The following is a 21,104-nucleotide window of genomic DNA, read 5'->3' on the forward strand; positions in this document are numbered from 1 at the left end:
TTTTTATTCCCTTTATTTTTTAAAAAAATATCCATCTTTCTTTTTTGGGCTGTCCCAAAATAAATGTCCACTTTCTTTTTTCAAATAATATATTTTACATCTTTTTATATATGTCTTTGAAGTTCAAAATTTCAAACTTGAATATTCAAAATTGAAAGGGCAAGTTAGTAACTTTGCAAGGGACAATACATGGCCCATATGTACCTTTAAAAATTTCTACTCCCCAAAATCAATATTCTTTTTGGGACAGAGGGAGTATTAGATTGACCCTCTAATAATTTTTTAATGAATTCAAAACAATCAAAAGTGGAGAAAGTAACGGTTTGCCGTCCACCAATGGACAAAAGTATAATTGCATATCCACTTCGAATATGGTCCAGCGATACGTTTGTTGGACTTTGGTGCTTTGCAAGCCCAAAGTTTGGGTTCCGAGTTTCCACTGGGTGTTTTTTGTGACTAACTTTTACTGTCTCTGCAGTGGTTTACCCGGCTCGAATGAGGAGGCATCCTTCCGAGTCCTCGAAAATTAGTCGGGTCATTGAGGGACCCTTGAATTCGTACCTTCCCAGATATCCTAAGTTAAAAAAAAAAAAAAAAAAAAAAACTCAATCGCGCTGAGATAAGTCTCATGTTGCTCGTTCTTGAAACCCGAATATGTAAAGTTTGGTAATGGATATGAATTAAACTATTTAAATTAAATTACCATCTTAACATGACTAAATTCAACTTATCATAACTTAAAGGGTAAAGTGCAAAAAAAACCCCTGAACTATGGGGGTTTTGCAACTAACCCCCCGGAATTACAAGAAACCCCCCCTGAACTTTCAATTTGTTGCAATTTGCCCACTCAGGCCACTGGAAAAAGAAAAAGACGACGTTACCCTTCCTATAAAACGACGCAGTTCCCATTAAACTCCATTTCACTTGACGTGGCAAACACAAACCAACCCAAACAGCTCTGTATAATACACACATATACATATATATATATATATACATATATATATATATGCACTGTTCATCTTCATCATCGATCTCCCTCTGTGTGTTTTGAAATTCAAGAAATCAAAGCATTGCACGAATCACTCGAATCGGTGGAGACTCATCTGAGCCGATTCTATCAAATCGTCACCCAGTCCCATAATTGTCTGCAAAACCCTAACCCATTTTTTGCAAAATCCCAAAATTGAATCATTGTATATACCGGCGGCGGCAATGAAAAAGGACAAACATTGGGATGGATGGGGTTTAACAACAAAATATGTATGTGTGTTTGTGTGTATATATGTGTGAGGTGGCGGTGATGGTAGTGGCAAAAATTGGGTGATGGGGTCGGTTTACAGTGTTCTGATTCTCTGAATGTTCAGTGTGAATTATTTGAATTTATAGAGAGAAGTTCGTGGTTGGTGAAGAGGCGGCAATGGTGGTGGCATGGTGGGTGGTGGCTTAGGTTTGTACGGTTCAATTAAGAAGATCAGATGAAACCTTCGGTTTGAGTTCTTTAATGGGTCTTCAACAATGGAGTTTCCAGCCATGTTCTAGTCTTCAACAATGGAGTTCTTCCGGCCATGTTCTAGTCTTCAATCAATGGAGTTCTTCCGCCTATATGCTAATCTTCAATCAAATGATGAATACCCTATTGATGACATGATTCTGAAGGGTAGTAGCATGGCCAAATCCAATCGCCGCGTGGCAACCGACGGTAACGCTAAGTTCATCCTTTGTCCTTGCCGAATACCTCGTCGACGTTGTTTCTGGGTTCGTCGGCAACAAATGGGATTTTGTTTTGACCAAACCAAACCCAAACAGCTCTGTATCACACACATAGTATTTTTTTACTCTTATTTATTAAATATGTTTTACTCTTTTATATATATATATATATATATATATATATATATATATTAAGGGCACTCTTGTCCTTTCATGCTTCTAAGGGCAGTATGGTCTTTTAAAAAAATCCAACAGAATTTAACGGCTAATTCTCACTGGATGTTGCCCAGATGGGGTGATCTGCAATTTTTTTGCATAATTCAGGGATTTTTTTTTTTTTTTTTTTGCATTTTTAGAAGTTCAGGGGGTTAGTTGTAAGTTTTTCCATAGTTCAAGGGGGGTTTTTTACACTTTACCCTAACTTAAATGGATCAGACTATTCAATTCAAAAACATTTCGGCCCCTAAAAATCAAGTACTAACTCCTCTGTTTGAGAAATTATCAAATAGTTCTTCATGTCATTATTCAATTAAAAAACACAGTCATATTTTCTTTATAATATCTTATTAAATTCTAATAAATTGAATTTTTAATTAATTTTTTAAATTGAACTGGATCAAGTAATCTAAAAATATCTACTAATTTTCCATACAATGCAAAACAACAACAAATGAATAAAGTAACTAGTTTCTGAAAATTTTATTAGTTCATATTACATGGTCTCTGTTTTTTATTTTTTTATATTTTATTACAAGGCAAGAAGGGTTAGAAGTTAGATTAGTAGATGCAGAGAGTCAAAATCTTGGCACTCCAAAATTTACCGAAAATACTAACTCACTGGGTTATCAAGGCATCTGTCGCCACGTCTATGTTCTCTCTCTCTAAACAAAGATTTAGGGTTGTGTTAAAAAAATAAAAAATAAAACAAAAAAAACACACGAAAGGGGCTGGCTGCCCGAAGTTCACCATTCCATTAATTGTAATGTTGATAGAGGACGGGTAAGCGAATTTGATGGCTAAGAAGAAGCGGGCAGGTTGACGGGTAGAAGAAAAAGAAAAAGAAAAGGAAAAAAGAGAGAGAGAGAGAAAGAGAAAGGGGCTTGCTGCCCGAAGTTCACCATTCCAAAAATATAGTAATGTTGACAGAGGACGGGTAAGCGAATTCAATGGCTAAGAAGAAGCCTGCAGGTAGATGGGCAGAAGTGAAATATCTGGTGGAAGACGCTCCGCTGGGCATCCTTGAAGATATTTTGCTTTGAAACGAAGCACACCAACATTTACTAATAAGTAATAAGCCAATAGCAATACAACCATAGATATATAAAAGTCTCAGATCTCAAGTCTCAACACGAGGACGTGGCTCAACCTCGTTTTAGGAATATATCTTCTCCTTCTCCTCCCCCTCAATCTTATCTTCCTGATTTGCCCCCACTTGCCCAGTTGCCCATGGCACGCATGGGTCCCACTTTGTATTTGTATGTAATATATATATATATATATATATATATATATATATATATGTATGTATATGTTATGTTCATTGATGGATACCATGCCATGCCATGTCATACCATGCATGTCATCGCCATTTTACAATAACATGTCTGCTAACTCTACGATTCGTTGGGAAATAATTATATTTGTCTCTGTGATTGTAAGTAAACTCTCTTATTTTCTTTTGAAATTTTGAGTGTTGACAAATTTACCCTCTTAGATTTTACGCTTGCAGAAACAGTGCATATCACATCATCGAGTGCAAAAAATACCCTTAATATATCAAATTTGTGCAAATAGGTCTTACGGACATATTGAAAATATTTTTGTAAAATGACTGAAAATGACTTTGTGCAACCATACTCCTAGGGGGTAATATGCGACTAATCAAAGAGGTATTATGTGCACATGAAATGCAATTTTTTTTTTTAATTATTAAATTCTTTATAATTGTTACCTTTGGAATTACTGAATTATGATTCTTTACCAAAATTATTGCACATGAAATATAATAATAAATAAATTCTTGTAAGGAAATTTAAGGAATTTGAAGTGTAAAAGAGAAAATAAAAAAATAATTTTAGAAATCACAAAATTTAAGGGGCACCTATAAAATTTTGGACAATGTTTTGTGAATCGAGGTTGGATGAACTTCATCCAACATGCTGATGTGGCCTTATAGATTTAAAATAAGTGTCTAAAAGCAAAAGTTAAGTTTAAATTGGGTATTGCCCATTTATTCAGGTTTAACCTATTGTTTTTTTTTTCTCTACAAGAAAGACCATCAACGCCGGTTCTGTTCAACACCGCCACCACATCGCCATTACCGACCATCTTTGCTCGTTTGAATTATGGTGGGCCACATAAATGATTTATTGAAAAGGAAAAGAATTATGTACCCAAAGTCATTTTCCTTAATCACATGTTTTGAACCCCTCCTCATCTTTATGAGATGTTTTATTATCAATCCTATATCAATGAAAAATGTAAAAACCTACAGTTATAAATTCTACAATTAATAATACTAATAGATTATAAATTTAAGAGATGTTTTATTACTAATCTACAATTATAAATTCTTGTGGGGTGTTTTTGTCATATAAAAATAATTCCAAATAGAACAATCTAGAATGATGGAACAATTGAGTGGGGGTTGGCACTAACCTTAAAAAACTTAAAAAGTGGCCCCCTTTCGGTGCAACTGCCAAAGTTGGTAATTATTATTTACTATCCAAACATGATTCGTAACTTTCAGAGAAAAAAAAAATTAAAATTTTATATCAGTGGAACTATATCGTGTCAATCTACCAACCGTACACGTGTTCTTATTAGCATTTTATTTATGTAGGTCACTTCCTTGGTCGGCTCGTAAACCATGTATTGTCTCTCAAAACCAATCGTAGGCTATTTGACAAATTTTAATTTTTTCCCCCTAAAAAAAAATAGAAATGGTTTTGGACGGCTAAAGGATAAACTATAATATAGTATTATTTTTAGTATTATGCATATAATATTATTTTTATTTATGTAGGATGGGCTTGCAAGCCCAAAAGGGAATAAATCTAGGCCTAGGCTGATTGCATATTAATATTATTATTATTTATTTTATTAGAAAACATTACAAACAATCTATTGAAGGACCATTTCCAAATATCAAGAAAGAATAAAGAAAAGTAGAATAATACAATTATTCTTTAAATAGAATATTTTCATGCGCAATTGAGACTACGCACATTTGATTCTTCTTACACTCAATAATAAACGGAGTTGCGTACACTAAATAGAAAACAGATTATATGTTGTACATGATTCTTTTACATTATGAAAATTTGTGAGAACAATTTTTTTATTTTTAGCACTGTACAAAAATCATCTTGATTCAGTTTTCTGGAAGAACAATTTTGAGATTTAAATTTTTGTTTGGCTTATAAGAAATACCAGTAGTATTTTTTCTTTTTTAAAAAACGAAAAAGTAAGAAGAAAAGAAACAAGAAAGAAAAAAATCTCAGATTACTAAACAAGACAGGCACTATCTTTTTCTTTCTTTCTTTCTTCCCATCTTTTTTTCTTTTTCTCAAAAAATTGAAAATAAAAAATAATACTAAGATTCAATTGGCTGATAGTTTTCTAAAATATGTTTTATTAAACCGTTGTTGATGTTGAATAAATTCCATATCTCAATGTTCTTATCAGTTTCATGTTCATTTGCCATACAAACTTCTAATACGGTACCAAATGACATTATCATTAACAATAATACACTTAGAAATTGAGAAACTTTCGGATCAAAAAAGGCCAACAAAACTACAATTCAAGAATAGGACGAAATATATAACTCATTTATGATATCAATGCCATGTTTTTTTAAGGGTCCGTTTGGTTAGATGGAAACTAGTGATGGAAAGTGAAAGTAGGTTAGACAGAAACTAGTGATGGAAAGTGAAAGGAAAAGAAAGTGAAGTGACAGAAAAATTAAAGTTTCTAACATCAATTTGATTAGCATGAAAATTTTGCAGAAAAAATATGTAAAATTACCATTTTATGATTTGAATTGTATGCAACTTACCATAAAATAAAGGACAATCAAACTCCAAAAAAAATTTCCTTTTCCTGTTAATCAAACTCCAAAAAACTTTAAAAAATTTCCTTTCATTTCTAGTTAGTTCATGCTAGCCAAATGAACCCTAATGAATATTGCTGGAAAAGTTCCCTACCTGTTATATTGAAGAGCCAAAGCAGTGGAAGCAAAGAGCAAAGAAAGCACTAACAACGTGATTAGGGCAGTTTAAGCATTGGGGGTGGTTTTGAAATTTTATTAAAATATTATCTTAACGTTAACATTGTTTAGTGGACTAAAAGAAATTCTAAAAATAGAATCAATATCTAATTTTTTGAAAAAGGGACTAATATCAAAACCCATACAAATTGATGGGATTTAATTCAACAAAACCCTAATTTCTTTATTTATAATATTACTACATCACAAATTCCCAATTATGAACTTCTTCTTCTTCTTCTTTTTCTTTTTTTTTTTCAATTATACATACATACATACATATATTATATGCATTTTTGTTAACCATTGGGAGTATGGAATGTGCGCCACAAATTTAAATTATGAATTGAAACAACAAGTGCAACAACAAGGGTTAGCTTTCCAGTTATTCAAAGCTAAATATTTTAAGCATTGTTCTTTTTTTCAAGCTTCCCTTGGGTCCAATCCATCCTGGGCATGGCGAAGCATTTGGTCCACCCAGCGCCTTTTGAAAGAAGGGACTCGTTAGATCGTTGGGAATGGCCAGTCTATAGATATATGGTCTAACAAATGGATCCCCAATTTTGCAGGTACACTTCAAAAGCCCTCATCCTCTGTTTGTCCCCAGAAAGTTTCTCAACTGATGGATCCTTCTTCTAACACTTGGAATATGCATGAGGTGGTTAAATGGCTCCCTCTTTCGGTTGTTAGTCATATACACTATTGCTATTTTAGTTTCTTTAATTTGGAAGATAAACAAGTTCGGGCTCCGGAACCGAAAGGTATTTTTTCGGTTCGCTCTGTATATTATCTAGCTACAAAGTTTTTGACTGGGGGTAATTTTGCGCCTTTTCAAACCGATGATGGCGATCATTTACCAGCTTCTTCCACTAAAGTGTGGCATGGAATTTGGAGATGCAAAGCTAAAGAGAAAATTAAGATCTTTATCTGGAAATGTTGCAAAAATGATCTTTCAGTTTCAGCTAACCTTGTTTCCCGCGGAATTGGCATAGATTCTACATGTCAAAGATGTGGTCTTACCGAGGAGAATTTAATTCATCTGCTTTTTTCTTGTCCCACTTCTGTTAGTGTTTGGAAATTGTCGCCGTTTCGGTTTGATTTTTCTTTAACTCAACCCTCTTCTTTTCAAGAGTGCTGGGGGAGCTTAATTTCTTTATGGGGCATTTCAGCAAACTACCTTAAAGCTCTTGGTTTTGTTGCTACTTTTTGTTGGCAAATTTGGAAAGCTCGAAACTCCGTTATTTTTCATAATGAATGTTGGCCTACTCTCTTTATTGGGAATTTTTGGACGCTTCGGAGTCTGGCCTTCCTCACACCTTGGTTCCTGTCACAGAGACTATCACTTCTTTTCCCTCCGACTCTGGAAGAACCCTCCCTTGTGTTGGTGAGATCAAATGTAATGTTGATGCCTCGTTCTCTTCGGATTCCCTTCAGGGCGGTGATGGGGCTGTTTTTCGTGATAACCATGGGTCCATTCTGTATGCAGTTGTGTTTTGTCCTTTCAAAGCTCAGAATGCTTCTTTGGCTAAAGCTGTGTGCCTTCGTAAAAGCTCTGCTATGGGCCATCATTTTTCGTTCGATCGTTGTTGGTTTGAGACTGACTCCGTGATTGTTTGTAAGGCTGTTTTGGATGCTGACGCTTGTTCAGTGGACTTGGCGGCTATTATTCATGATATTCAGTGTGTACTTAAGAGAGTTCCCTCGTTTCTGCTTAGCCATGTGCGTCGACATGGTAACGAGGTGGCCCATATGATTGCTAAACTCTCTCAAAGTCATCTTCATGAGGACATTTTTCTTTCTCATATTCCATTGGATATACTCCATCGTGCACAGCTTGATTTACAGTGACTTCGGAGGCTTTTGGTCTTTGTATTGTTTGTCAGGAAAAGAAAAAAAAAATTGATTTCAGAACAAGATAATTTCTGAATTTCAAGGTATTTTTTTCTCCTTTTAATTTGATCAAAATCAATCTTGAGTAATAAGATTAACATTAAATCCCAACATGCCATTTGGAAACAAAGTATGGTTAATCACTTTACTCAAAATACTAGTGGCATAAGAAAAAAGAATTTGAACCAATCTTATTTAAAAAGCATCTTTAGCCTCCTTGAAGTTTCAAAAGTACATTCTCTATGTCCAAAAGCGCTAATCCTAATGAACTCTTCACCTCCAAGACCAAATCCTTCACCTGAAACAGTTAGCTAGTATATGTGCTTTGTCAAGAAGCTTGGCAAATACATCCCAGAAAATGAACCTATATAGCGGTTAATCACATTCTCTGTGCATTTTTCCCGCCATATGCATTCAATCCAACTGATGCGAACGTGTCGAAAATTATTTTGGTTAATCACATCATTCAAGGCCTGAAAAGAAACATCAACTTTTGTCATTTCATATCCTAGTAAGGAAATCAGTTGAAAATAAAGAATCATTTATAATCTGAAAAATAATATTGTTGGGGAAAAGGAAAAAAAAAAAAAAGAAATTCACCCCAACAAAAACTAACTGATCCATAGGGTAGGTTTCTGTAAATGAAAATTTCTTTCTAAAATCATTTGAGCCTAAAACAAGCCAATAAAATTGAAAATTTCAACATATACACACTTGTTTTTACATTTTGTTCATGCATTTTGAATATCAACTCATTTCTATCATTTGAAACTTGATCAAACGATGTATGAGTTTGAAAACGGAATGATAACTTAACCTGATAACCCTTTGATGAAAGGCATGCAAGCCCGCCAGCCTGAGAACTACTAGATGCACCATTGAAGCAGGTGCACACGACACGCTTAAAATCCCTTATGACGGGAAATCCATTAGAATAGGATAGCTCTTCAGGCCGGGACCACAGTCCAACCAAGGCGGACGCCTGTGAACCCAGTAAATTTGGAGAAAGATGAAATGGAGAGGAGAAAGAGCCAGAGACCTAAAAGAAGGAATCTAGTTTGTGTATATCTCAAGAGTGTTCTGACATGACAGAAAGATAAGGTGTAATTTAATCTTGTCAACAATTATAATAATAATAAAATAAAGAGGGCTTTTATCCTTGGCTCCCTGCCATAGTATGATACTATGCCCAAACATTTCATAAACAGCTAACAAAAGCCTAATAAGATTTACCGGATGTTGGGAAAATATGTTGAATGTTAGATTAGCTGAAGGTGAGATATGTCACATTGTGAACCATCTCATACAAAAATCTAATTGCTTTTAACACCCATATCTCTCTACAATCTTCTGGCAATTGCCTCCCGTAGTTCCTATTGGAGGGAAATGTAAAAAAGTTCCTTCTATTGGTATGAAAACTACATAGCAAGAGCATAACAACAATACCAATTACAACTACATAACTCATCCAATCACATTTTATTATATTCTCCTCAATTGATTTTCTGTTGAAACACAGTACACACTGACAAAAGATCAATTTCTGCAACTAATCTCTACCTTCAAATTGTTAAGGAGTCCAAAAACTTTAGCATATAAAAAGGAGAAACATAATTATATGTCACCAGCCAAACTGTAATGACCCGGTCATTTGACTCCCTTTCTTCTTCTTTTTTCCTGAAATTTTACGGATAAATTTTTTCCGTTTAATTCTTCTTTCTGAGATCTGTTTCTCGTCGTTTAGTGTCATCTTGAGTGCTCAGAATTGGTTCTGAGACTCTTTCGTGTGTATTGACAACTTCCTTTGAGGACCGAGTCATTTCCGCATTTTCACTTTTCGAGACACTATTCACTTTTGTCCTTTTCCCTATTTCGTCCTTTTCCCTATTCTGTCTTTTCCCCATTTGTCACTTTGTTGGCAAAACCTCACTTTTCGTGCTCAAAGTTAGTTTTTAACTTCACGTGCCTCCATCTTAAGTGATTTTCTCGAAATACGTATCTTTACTTTTGTAAGAAAGTACTCAGGTTGCTCCCGATGTCTATAGGGGCATGGATGCACAATTCTTTAGAATCTTTTTCATTTCTTGGGGTGTTTTTCATAAATATCTTTTGAAGATATTTTATTTCAGGGGTATCTAAGAAAATATCTTTTGGAAGATATTTTCATTCTGGGGCAGTTTCGCAGTTAACACTTTTTGTAGGTGCCATTATTCAATTAACGAAAGTTATCGCAAAATATCTCGTCTGGAGCCTGAATCCTCGTACGGGATTCATTTTCACTTTTCGTTGACTCGTAAATTCATAGAATTTCCTTCTGGTCGTTTTTCTCCAGTTTCAGAGTTTTTGGACCCGATTGCCGCTGAACTTGTTCAGGGCATAACTTTCTATTCGGGACTCAGTTTTTGACGCCGTTTCTTCCGTTATTCATATTTTGTCATTTTGAATCTTTTTTGTTCACGGAGTTTTTCCATTTGAGCGCGTTTGCTCAAAATCCACTTTTCCGGACCCGGCGAGGCCCGTTCGGGGCACTTTTTGAGATTTCTATAAAAGGGGGATGAGATATTTCATTTTTCATCTTCCCCACTCTCCTTGCACAAACTGAAGCAGCCATGGATGCCCATGGAGCTGCCACATTCTCTCTCCTCCTTTGATTTACTTTTCCTAAGTGAAAAGTCTTCGACCTTCACGTTTTTTGTTCCCCTCGACGTGTTCTACCATTCCCCCTTATTAGAATTCATTTTTGACCATTTCTTGAGTTTGGGTTTGAAGTCAAGCTATGATTTTCATGGGGCTTCCTTCGGATTCATGTAGATTGTGTTGTCCCCGACAAAACCCTTCGGTTTCGGCGAATTCGGAACACTTTTTTTTCGGTAGGGATTTGAGGTTTTCATCTCAAATTGAGGTAAGGGGTGTTATAATTTATTTTATTGCTATATTACATGCTTGTGATGCTTATACACCTTGATTACATGCTTGAATAACAAAATTTAGAGATTTTATTATTTATTTTTCTTGTGAAGGATTTAATTTTCCGGTTATCCATAACTTTGTTTAAACATGTGGCATGATAGAATATTGCCCCTTGATATGTTGATTGACATATATTAAATCTAGATTATTTGGACAAGTATTGAAGATTTTATTTAATATTTATCTTGAATAAAATATTAAATCATGTGGCCTTAACTAGCTTGAAATCAATATGTGTTAGCATATTATATCAGGCCTTGGCATGCTCTCCAACATAGGTGAATTTGAGAGAAATTGGAAGTGTTTTGAAATCTAGTAATATTTAATTAATTAGATTAATTAAATTGCTCCAAGTGTACTATTCATCCCATTGGAATTCTGACTTAAAATTCTTGATGTGCATGGCATGTAGTTTCATATATATTAAATCTAGAATATTTGATTAGGTTTTGAAATCTTTCAATTATTATTTTTCTAGTATTACAGTTTAATACTCAATGTAGTATCTTGCTTAGAACTTACTTGTATCATGGTTTTAAAACAAGTCTTGACATGTTATATAACATACTTTAATTTGAGGTCATTTGGATGACTTTTAAAATCTAGAGATTTTAATTAAATGAATTAATTAAAATCCATTCAATGGTTCCATGAGCTAGATTAAGTTTCTAACTTTGTATTCATGATTTCCTTGGCAAGTTCCTTCACGTGTATCAAATCAAGAATAATCGGATAAGTCTTCAAACTTATATTTAATTAATTCCCTTGTATGGAATTTAATTCACATGGTTGCATCTTGTATGTAATAGACTTGTAACTTGACAATGAACTTGGCCTTAACATGATCCTTGAAATAACTTGTTCGTAGAACATTTTGACTCACCTTGAAACCTTGATAATTTAATCCTTGAGTAGATTAAATTTCCTTATATGCTTCCATCGAGTTAATCATGCCTTGTTAGTGAATTCTTGTTAGACTTGTGAATTTGACTTGAATTCCATGGACTTTATTTTTTTTATCAAGCATCGTGAACACTTGTATCTTGATCTCATTAATGTACTTAACAAATATGCACATTTGTCTTGGAATGGTTTAATTACACATGTGTTGCTTAGAAAGTAATTAAATCATGTATCTTATACTTGTGGTATATTTACTTCAATGAACTCCATGTGCTATGTATCTTGGTTGTTGTCTGTATAGTTGCACACTATAATTTCTTGACATTTCACATGCCATGTTAGTTGATGAACTTAGGGCATGACTTGTGTGTTCCAAAATCTTTGTTGTGCATGAAACGTGGTTAATGCATTAATTGTATTTGATACAATCTTGGGTGCACAATTTGTTGATTTTGGGACTTGGGATATCAATCAAGAATTGTCATGGCTAGGGCTTGGGTCTAGTACGGGGGATTGTCCTCCTACACTATAGTGCGCACTAGGGGAAAGGTACACATGGGTTAGTAGCCCTAAAGTAATCTCAAGAGTACGGTTTTAATCCGGGCGATATCCGAGTTTCCACATTGGTTGATTTCACTCTTTAAATGTCAAGTTGCTATTCCTTGAAGATTTAAACTTGTCATGTTATGTGAAATGCACCAATCTTGTTAAATCGCATAGATTTTATGCTTTGTTCTTGATTCTATGTATAATTCATATCTTGTAAGTTGGAATGCTCCAATCTTGTTTAATCACATAGATATTATGTCTTATTCTTGACTTCATGTATTATTCCTATTGTATTAATTGGAATGCTCCAATCATGTTAAGTTGCATAGATTTTATGTCTTGCTCTTGGTTTGTGTGTTATTTCCGTCGTGTTAATTGATATGTACTAATCGTGTTAATTGCATCGATAATGTAATTCTTGTTAACTTGTATTTAAGTATCCTCCTTATCGTGTTATACAGATTATAGTAAAATTTGTTTAATTACATTAATAGCGTGATTCATGTTAACTGTAAACTTGTTGTATTCATTGGATTGTTCCATTCTTGATTCGTTTCATATATGTATATGTATCATGATTCTTGTTGCTTATACTCCATGGTGGCTTAGGATGATCCCTGAGTCTAATCTTTGACATAGACGTTAGGTGGCATGATCCCTTTTGAACTATATCATATTAGTCCTAAAAATCTCTAAAGAAATCGAGTCGATGCATGCTCATTCTCTACTAGTAAACTTGTTTACTCACCCCGAAGTTACTGGGGGATTTGTTCAGGTATGAAGACTTGGTTCGTGATGCTTGTCGCTTCTTCGAAGGCTTATAGCTTTCGCATTTCCATTTCATGCAATCGTTCGCATGAAATGCCATGTTTGTAACCTTTTGTATCAAACTTGTATTATTTGATTCTATTTATGTAAAGTATGCATAAGTACACTCTTTTCATTGTATTCAACATGTATCAAATGAGGCCGGAGGCCAATGACATGTAACATGTATTCTATGCACTTTTGTTTTCAAGGCTAATTATGAAAATATTGAAAATTCATAAGTCATTGTAGCATAACTTTTGCATCGAGCATGGAAATTTCATTCTTTATTTTTGCACAGGGTTTCTATGATCATGTACGAGGTGTGGCCAAGGGCCAAATACCATTTCACTCTAGGTCTTGCATTGTAGTTTCATTTATTCCATTTTTAGGCATTTTTGACCTTTGAGAGGTCATATTTTGCATTCTTGACATTTTGAAACCGCAGACCATTAAGACGCGTCTTAAATGTCTTTTTACGTTCACATGCATGTCCACATTTCACAAAACCCGTAAGTTTCAACTTTTGACCTATTTTTTGGTGATTTTATGAATTTTCATGGAAAATTCCTCCTTGGAGTGTCATTTGAAGTTCCTCCTTGTCTTAGCATGTTTTAGGTGTTTGAACGGGGCTAGAAAGTGTTTTCAATCATGTTCGAATCATGTAGGATGCATTTAGAACCTTAGAAATGGCCCAAGCACTTTACACACACCTTACAGCAGCTTTTCATAGTAGCAGCAGGAGTTTCGGTCGGCTGATGAAGCTCTATCGGTCGATTGACGATTTCCCTCAAGACCATTCCAGTAAGCTTTTTAGGAAAAACCCTTGTTTTGGCCGACTGATGATTGGGGTTCGGCCGACCGATGGTTGAGTTTCAGCCGGCTAATGGTTGCATTTCGGTCGACCGATCCTCCCTGGGAACTTCTCCTTCCAATTTCCTTGGACAGTTTTCTTGTATTGACTTCATAGGATCATATCTTACTCATTTCTGATTCAAATCTAGTCATTCTTGAGCCTATCTTCAAGAGCTTGAAGATAGTTTTCCAATGATATCAACCACTCATCAAAACTCCACCTATAGTGAGAGTTATTCCAATTTTAGTAAGATAGGTTCATGGTAACCTTTAAACGGAGAAGGCCTCTTTATTTTAAATTCATATCCTGTTCGTTTGAACTCAGAATCAGGCGATTCTTGAGTATAACTTTGTTCATTTTTCGTTGTCTTTCCAATAGTGTGCTCAGTGGCACCCATTTCAATTTAGAAATGACCATTTTGCCCTTGGTTCATTTCTTTTCAGATTAGGCATTCTTGCTTCATTTGTTTGGGTCATGTGAGTTTAGTACCTTTATGGGGAGTCACTTCAGTGCCTTAGGGATGACGTATATCTCTTAAGGCCATTCCAATTCTTTTGTTTTCGAATCTTGGATCCGGTTCGGGTCATCACAGGACACGCTGGGTTGAAAAATCTAGGGTCGTCACACAAACAAACAGATTGAGAAGGCAAAATGAGAGAGAGTAATCAAGCAAACAACTTGTAATCAATAGAAATTGTATACATTCAAACGGGAAAGAAAAAAAAATGAGTTTAGTCATGCCTTGTTGCCTTGCTTAGCTCCATACCCTCTATAACCTCTAACCGTTGATAGAGCACCACCATGCTGCAAAATAGCATTAGAGTTCTCCATAAACAAACAAAGGAATGGAGGGCCCAGAAACATGAAAAGAATAAAAGAAATAATAAATTTGGTGAGCTTCCCTGAAAAAAGGAATAACTTAGTGCACTGAGGCTCTTTATATTGCACATTCAAAGAGATTGTTCCTGTTTGGAGAAAATCGGATGTTCTAGTCATACATTTCACATTCAAAGAGATTGTTCCTGTTTCGAACCCATAACCATCAGGTCATAATGGAACAACCCTTATGTAAGTATTTGTTAATAATAGCACTACCCATCATAGTTTTGATTAAGTGTTTGTGGATGAGTATATAGTTGTTAGATCATGCTGGATTACATGAAATCTACATGTTAGTGCAACATGCTAGGGATTGTAAATATACCAGAATAATTAATGTAGGTATGAGTTCTAGTTTTTTGTGATTTTTTTTTTCTTTGACAAGAAACACTCACCATTTCTTTGAAAGGTGAGAAAGTAACACTATTCATTCTTTGTGATTATTTATAACTAAAATTTCTAGTTTTTCATGCCACAAGACTATTTTCTTTCACATGTATAGTTTATGTATAAAATACAATTAATGAAATTCATATAAAGGATGCTGGCATGGGATCGATTTATCTTTTCTGAAGTGAGTTTAACTAGGTTGATTAGTCAAACAAGTTATGCAGCGACCTAACCGGCTTATATTGTGTATATTAAAAGTTGAAACCTTTGTGGCAAAATAATACTCATCTCACCCAAAGTTTTCCATAATTATATGGACCTCCTTTTTTGTTTGAAAAATTACAATACCCTTGTTTTTTTGTTTGAAAAATTACACTGACCTCCCTTTCAAACACTTTATCTAACTTCATTAGCAAAGTACACAATTTTACTATTTTTCCCATAAAATCTGAATTTTTAATTTGAATAAAAAAATATTTTAAAGGATAATTTGGTATTTGGATTTTCAAGTTACAATAACACTAAAAATCGTTATTGATCGGTTTTGGCCATTAACAGAGAAGGAACTTGTTATAAAGCTACGTCTGATTGAGGAGGTGAATACAATTTTTCAACCAAGAGGGAGGTTTGTGTAATTGTGGCACACCTCAAGGGAGGTTGTAATAATTTATACAATATTTTCACAAAAAGTAACTTTATAAAACAGGTAATTTTAATTTATTAATTATCCAATGTAAGATAAAATAACTAAGAGAAAAAAAACGAGGCCATTACAACATTAAAATGGCCGCTTATTTATCAGCTGTTGGCCCAGTCAACTTACCTAGTCACCTGGTAAGTACCTGTCAGAATAAATAAATATCACATGAAAACCTCACAAAATCACTTTTCTAACCACCACGTACAAAAAGAAATAAATAAAGAAAAGCTCATTGTATCTTCAATGGAACCATTACCTCAACCATGGCTGATGTTATGATGTCCGGTAGAGGCTCAGTGGTATCACCGACTCCAAGTCTTATCAACGTTGCTTGTAGGTATTTCTGAGTGTGTTCAAGCTCACGTGCAGATATCTAGTTAAAGTCATATGGCGTAATAAGAAATATAATAATTTCACATGTGAAACAAAAATTATGATATACATATGTATATATATACTGCCATCAAATAAACATTGAACATATAAGAAAAGATGATTTCAACAAAAATGAGCCTAAATCACTAAAAGTTACACACACAATCATCATTGTAGTTACAAGAACTAACAAAAGATCGTAAAGCAGGGAGGAACAAAAGGCTGTAACTGAAAAAATTAATAATAATAAGAATAATAATGTTGGAGTAAAATATAAATGACCATATCTTGTTACTTAGTTGCAGTGATGGAGAGAGTTGAAGATGCAGTGAAGCCTACATATTTGGACACGTGGATAAACGAGGTTCCATGAAGCCAACAGACAAGTCTACCTACCCAAACCAAGAAAAGCTTCTCTCTGTCACATATTTTAATGTCATCAACACCCACCCACATTTCTTCCAACATTAACTCGTACCAATAGCCATCGTAGAAAATGAATTCATCCACACCCAATCATTGACCCTCCAATGACCAAGACTGAATCAATCACATGGATGATATCACTCACTATTTCCATGTTTAAGTCAGACACATACATACGCCCACACTCTTGCTTCAACCAAACATTGTAGAGGAAATACCAGCTAGTAAAGATTTGAAAATAGGGAGGGTAAAAGAAAAAATTCAACCAGAGAAAATGAAAACACCAAAAACAACATCACATCATGCCAAATAACTCCCAGGTCTTTTTTAATTTTTTAGTTCTAATTTGTTTGTAGACTTATTTTCTGGGTTGGGCCATTTATTATTTATGTTTTTATTATGGATTGGACAACTTGAGCTGGATTATGGCTAATTTTTTTTTTTTTGAAATAGTAGTACTAATTTTTTAATTTTTTTTTTTGAAACCTGTATAGCCCAGGTTAGTCCGTAGAGCTCCGCAACCAACCTTGAACATCTGATTGATTTCACTGATTTTTTTATAGGGAATTATTGGTCTCACTCTAACAAACTCGAAAAAACCACTAGATCCAAAATTTCACACTAACCCACAGTGGCTGAATACTACTAGGTAGTATATGTAATATTTTAACACACAATAACGTTTATGCTGGAAAAAGCACCATTTTTTTTTTTTTTTAATCAGTTCTCGGCCCACCTTGTTTTTAAATCCTTAGAGATGCTACCAAAGAAATTTTCTTAGAGAGCATTCATTCTTAAAAAAAAAAAATTCACGCCGCCACTCAGATAAACTCCGGATTCATGAGCTTTCTTATTGACTTTTTATAGATTTTTTTTTTTCGGTTGTTGATAACATTAATGGAATCCTTAATATCACCTATCAAATAATATACATAAAAATTATTGAAATAAATATATTTTTACTTATATGACAAGATATTACTTGTTGATGACACTTCGTAATATACTACACTTCATAATTTGGAATTATTCAAGAAATATTTTTCTCAAACTTGATCAAATCTTTTTTTTTTTTCTCTCCAAAATTAAAAATCTTATGCCGCAATATAGTTTTTTTGGTGAAGGGAAAAGTCTTCCCTTCAATAGAAACGTGCCATGTCAGAGTGTGGGGGCCACAAGAGAAAGGTTGGACTGGTCAATGGATTACCGGGCCAAAGCCCAACTCCGAGCCCCAGAACGCGCTTGACTAAGATCCAGCCCAGTAGAGGGTCATTGAGCCAAAATACATACATCGGGCCATCCTCGATCAACGGTCCGGCCCAGGAGCAAATAGAATCCCACATGAAGAATACTACTATAAGGAAACAAATACTATATGGTACAATTTTGAGGGACAAGCATATAATAAAGGCATGACCTCCCAATTTAAAAGCAATTCACTGCTAATACTATTCACCATGGTATTGCATTGCAAATTTATTACATTTGTTTTGAAAATTTACCACTTTAAATGATGAATTTTTACCACTATAATGGTGAAATTTGACCCAAGTTCAAAGTGAAGTGGTAAACTTTTGAAGTAAATATAGTGAAATTACACCATGAAATAGTGTTTGGAAGAGGATTTTGATGATGCACTCGAACACCAAAATTTATTACTTCGAGATTCGTCTCCAATTTTTAAAATACCAATTGAAATCCACATTTGAATTAATTCTGAAAGGTTGGCCGTCAACGGTTTATGACATCATTATGAGAGAGGCAGGATTAAGAAAGACATATAAATATATATACACATATGGTACAAACCATACAACCCAAAGCCTAGGGTTTTAAAAAATTATCAATGTGGAACCATCCATTATCTACAGATTTTCAGGCCAAGCAAAGGTTAAGCTTTCACAATCTACTGATTTTCTATTCTGCCAATTAAAATGAATTTCATCTACAGAACGCAAAAATCATCAAAAGTTACCCCAGCATATTTTGAAACAAATACAATAAAATATAACATAAACTGTCCATTACTCAAACATCATATGTAACATGAGAGGACAAAATATAACACACAGAAAATCCAGGTGGTATTTACATAGATGAAGAATGCAATACAAACATTCCTGGATAGACCATTTTCATGGAGTTTTTGCATCATAAAATGTCTTCGCAATATCATTCATTCGATGCCGCAATCGACAAAAGGGCAAATGCACATTGATAACAACTCAACTACCTATCCTTCATCTTGAATGAAAAATGCACCCAAATAAAGCCGACATGCTAGCATGTTCGATTTATTAGAATGTTTTCTTGAGAATAATACACCAATTCGATTTGTCATAAAACCGATCAACCACGATGGCATTATCCATACCAGATACTAACCTGCAGTGATGTTTAGAGAAGAACAGACACTGAGAATAAAGTTGTAGACAAAAAAACATGTTGGCACAGAGGGATAAAACGAAATAATATAGAACAAAAGGAGAACCATAATAAATGTTATATTTTTTTGCACTTTTTAAATGGATAAATGTTCTTGGTAAAGAATGACACAAACTAAAGATCTTTGACTGCCTTACTGTTATTAGTCAATCAGATATAGTAAATAATTTCAGCAAATTGAGCAATTGATAAAGTGGCAAGCAGTTTGATAGGATATTAAATACACGAACAATCCCTTGATGGTTAAGAATTATTATGTACAAAAATGAAATGTTATTTGGAAAATGAAGTCTTAAGCATATGTCCACTTTAAAAATATTAGATACTTGTTGTGGATTAATGAGATCTAACAAACAGGATTAAAGATTTCTAATTCATAATTGTTAAAAGAAAAGGTCAGTCTGGGTACTGCCAAGCTGGAGTTTCCTCTATTTACCCCCCAAAAAATGAAAATGGAGTTTCCTTTTAATTTGGTGCAAATTATTAATAAGTAGAAAGCATCTACTTACATTAATTCAGATAGTTCACCTACAACTGGAGAAGAAATCGGATCGTAGTTTGAATTCTCTCTTTTGTCATCTGTTCTAGGGACCAGGAGAAACTCACCCACCGCAGGGCAACTCAACTAGTGGGTCGGCCAGCTATAGATCAGTCTACAGTTCACTACAAGATTTAACAACGATCATGATGATAACAATTTTGGGGCTGATAGGTTTTTATTTATTTATCAAGATTAGAGTATTACACGTAGGATGATGGTGATCCCAGTAGATCAAACTAAAGTGAAAACAGGCAGCCTTGGGGGGGGGGGGGGGGGGGGGGGGGGTGGGGGTTACTGGAGAGAATCAGGAATATCAAAGATTACTGTGATCCTCTCCCTCCTTACAGTACTCTATAGGTTGTTTCTTAATGTCTTAAAAAATGGAATAGGGTTATCCTTTCTATTTAGAGGAGTATAGGAGCGGGATCATAGAGGACAAATGGCAATAAAAATATGTACTGGTGGAAGCTACATGGCTCAAGGGATATACTGCCAAATCATAGGATAAGAATGTAGTTTAAGTGAAGCACACTGAGCATGACATCTGGTTATGGAAAGTCTCAAAGAACATGTGGTTTCTCTCATCACCAAATAACTCTGTGCACTGAAGATTGTGCAGTACAGGAGATGATGTAAGGTGGAGACATGAGGCAAGCTAATAGAAAATTATTGTATTGAATTCGAAGTGCCCTGCTATTATTACTTAATATTCATATTTCGTATGGTTATTCTTCTTTTTCCTCTCAAATGAAAAGTTCATTGGTGCCAAGCGTGAGGGAATGCTAGACGTTTGGTAATTTCTCCTCCGAACAGGTTAAAAGATCGAATTTGAACAGATAAATATCATGCATATTGTATGTACATCTGGTAGCAAAAATTGCATGGTTTCATAAATAGCCATTCTAAGTGTTGCGCATCCACCACAAGAGTTTATAAACAATTACAGATATTTGGCATCATCCTCGATACTGTTTTATCTTTTATAACTAAAATTTAATTAAACAACCACTCAAAAGGAGAGCGTGAAACCAAATTCATCAAGAAAATTCAATTCATTTAAAAAATAGACAAAACTAAATCTTATAAAGATAATATATATGTTTACAAGGGAAGCAAAGTCTGATGGGGGATCAACGGTCCTTCCTCGAAGTCACGAGGCTTCCTCGCCTTAATCTGAACAGAGAAGTGGATTGTGTTTCCACTAGCAGGGGACATATCTTCAGGGTTGATAATCACAACACTACGATCTGGGAGGCGGTGATGAAATCGTGCTTGGTTGGTGGTTCGACAGACAGGTGGAAAGCCTAGAAAGAATCGAAGAATGGGCTGCGAAGATCTGGAAGGTCGCAAGTAGGGTGAGGGATTCTTCCCTACCTGAGGGGCTTCTTCT

General features: G+C 34.6%; 2 protein-coding genes and 1 pseudogene across 2 annotated transcripts in view; 1 reads left to right on the forward strand and 2 right to left on the reverse strand.

Annotated features, from left to right (window-relative positions):
• Positions 1-7,237: 7,237 nt before the first annotated feature.
• Positions 7,238-7,831, forward strand: LOC132272362 (uncharacterized). Its single transcript, XM_059773525.1, has one exon. It carries the CDS (start codon positions 7,238-7,240, stop codon positions 7,829-7,831), a length of 594 nt encoding a protein of 197 aa, XP_059629508.1.
• A 233-nt stretch (positions 7,832-8,064) lies between these two features.
• Positions 8,065-16,770, reverse strand: LOC132272363 (probable LL-diaminopimelate aminotransferase, chloroplastic; annotated as a pseudogene).
• A 1,919-nt stretch (positions 16,771-18,689) lies between these two features.
• LOC132273515 (tRNA (carboxymethyluridine(34)-5-O)-methyltransferase) overlaps positions 18,690-21,104 on the reverse strand; it is a 36,558-nt gene continuing 34,143 nt past the window's right edge. The window contains exon 3 of the mRNA XM_059774472.1: positions 18,690-19,113. Coding sequence (XP_059630455.1) covers positions 19,026-19,113 — 88 coding nt within the window. The 3' untranslated portion in view covers positions 18,690-19,025. The remainder of the gene's footprint in view (positions 19,114-21,104) is intronic.

This window comes from Cornus florida, unplaced genomic scaffold (assembly GCF_030987335.1).
Source record: "Cornus florida cultivar Cherokee Brave unplaced genomic scaffold, ASM3098733v1 CherokeeBrave_3.0.0_Hap2_Chr09, whole genome shotgun sequence".
Classification (NCBI taxonomy): domain Eukaryota; kingdom Viridiplantae; phylum Streptophyta; class Magnoliopsida; order Cornales; family Cornaceae; genus Cornus; species Cornus florida.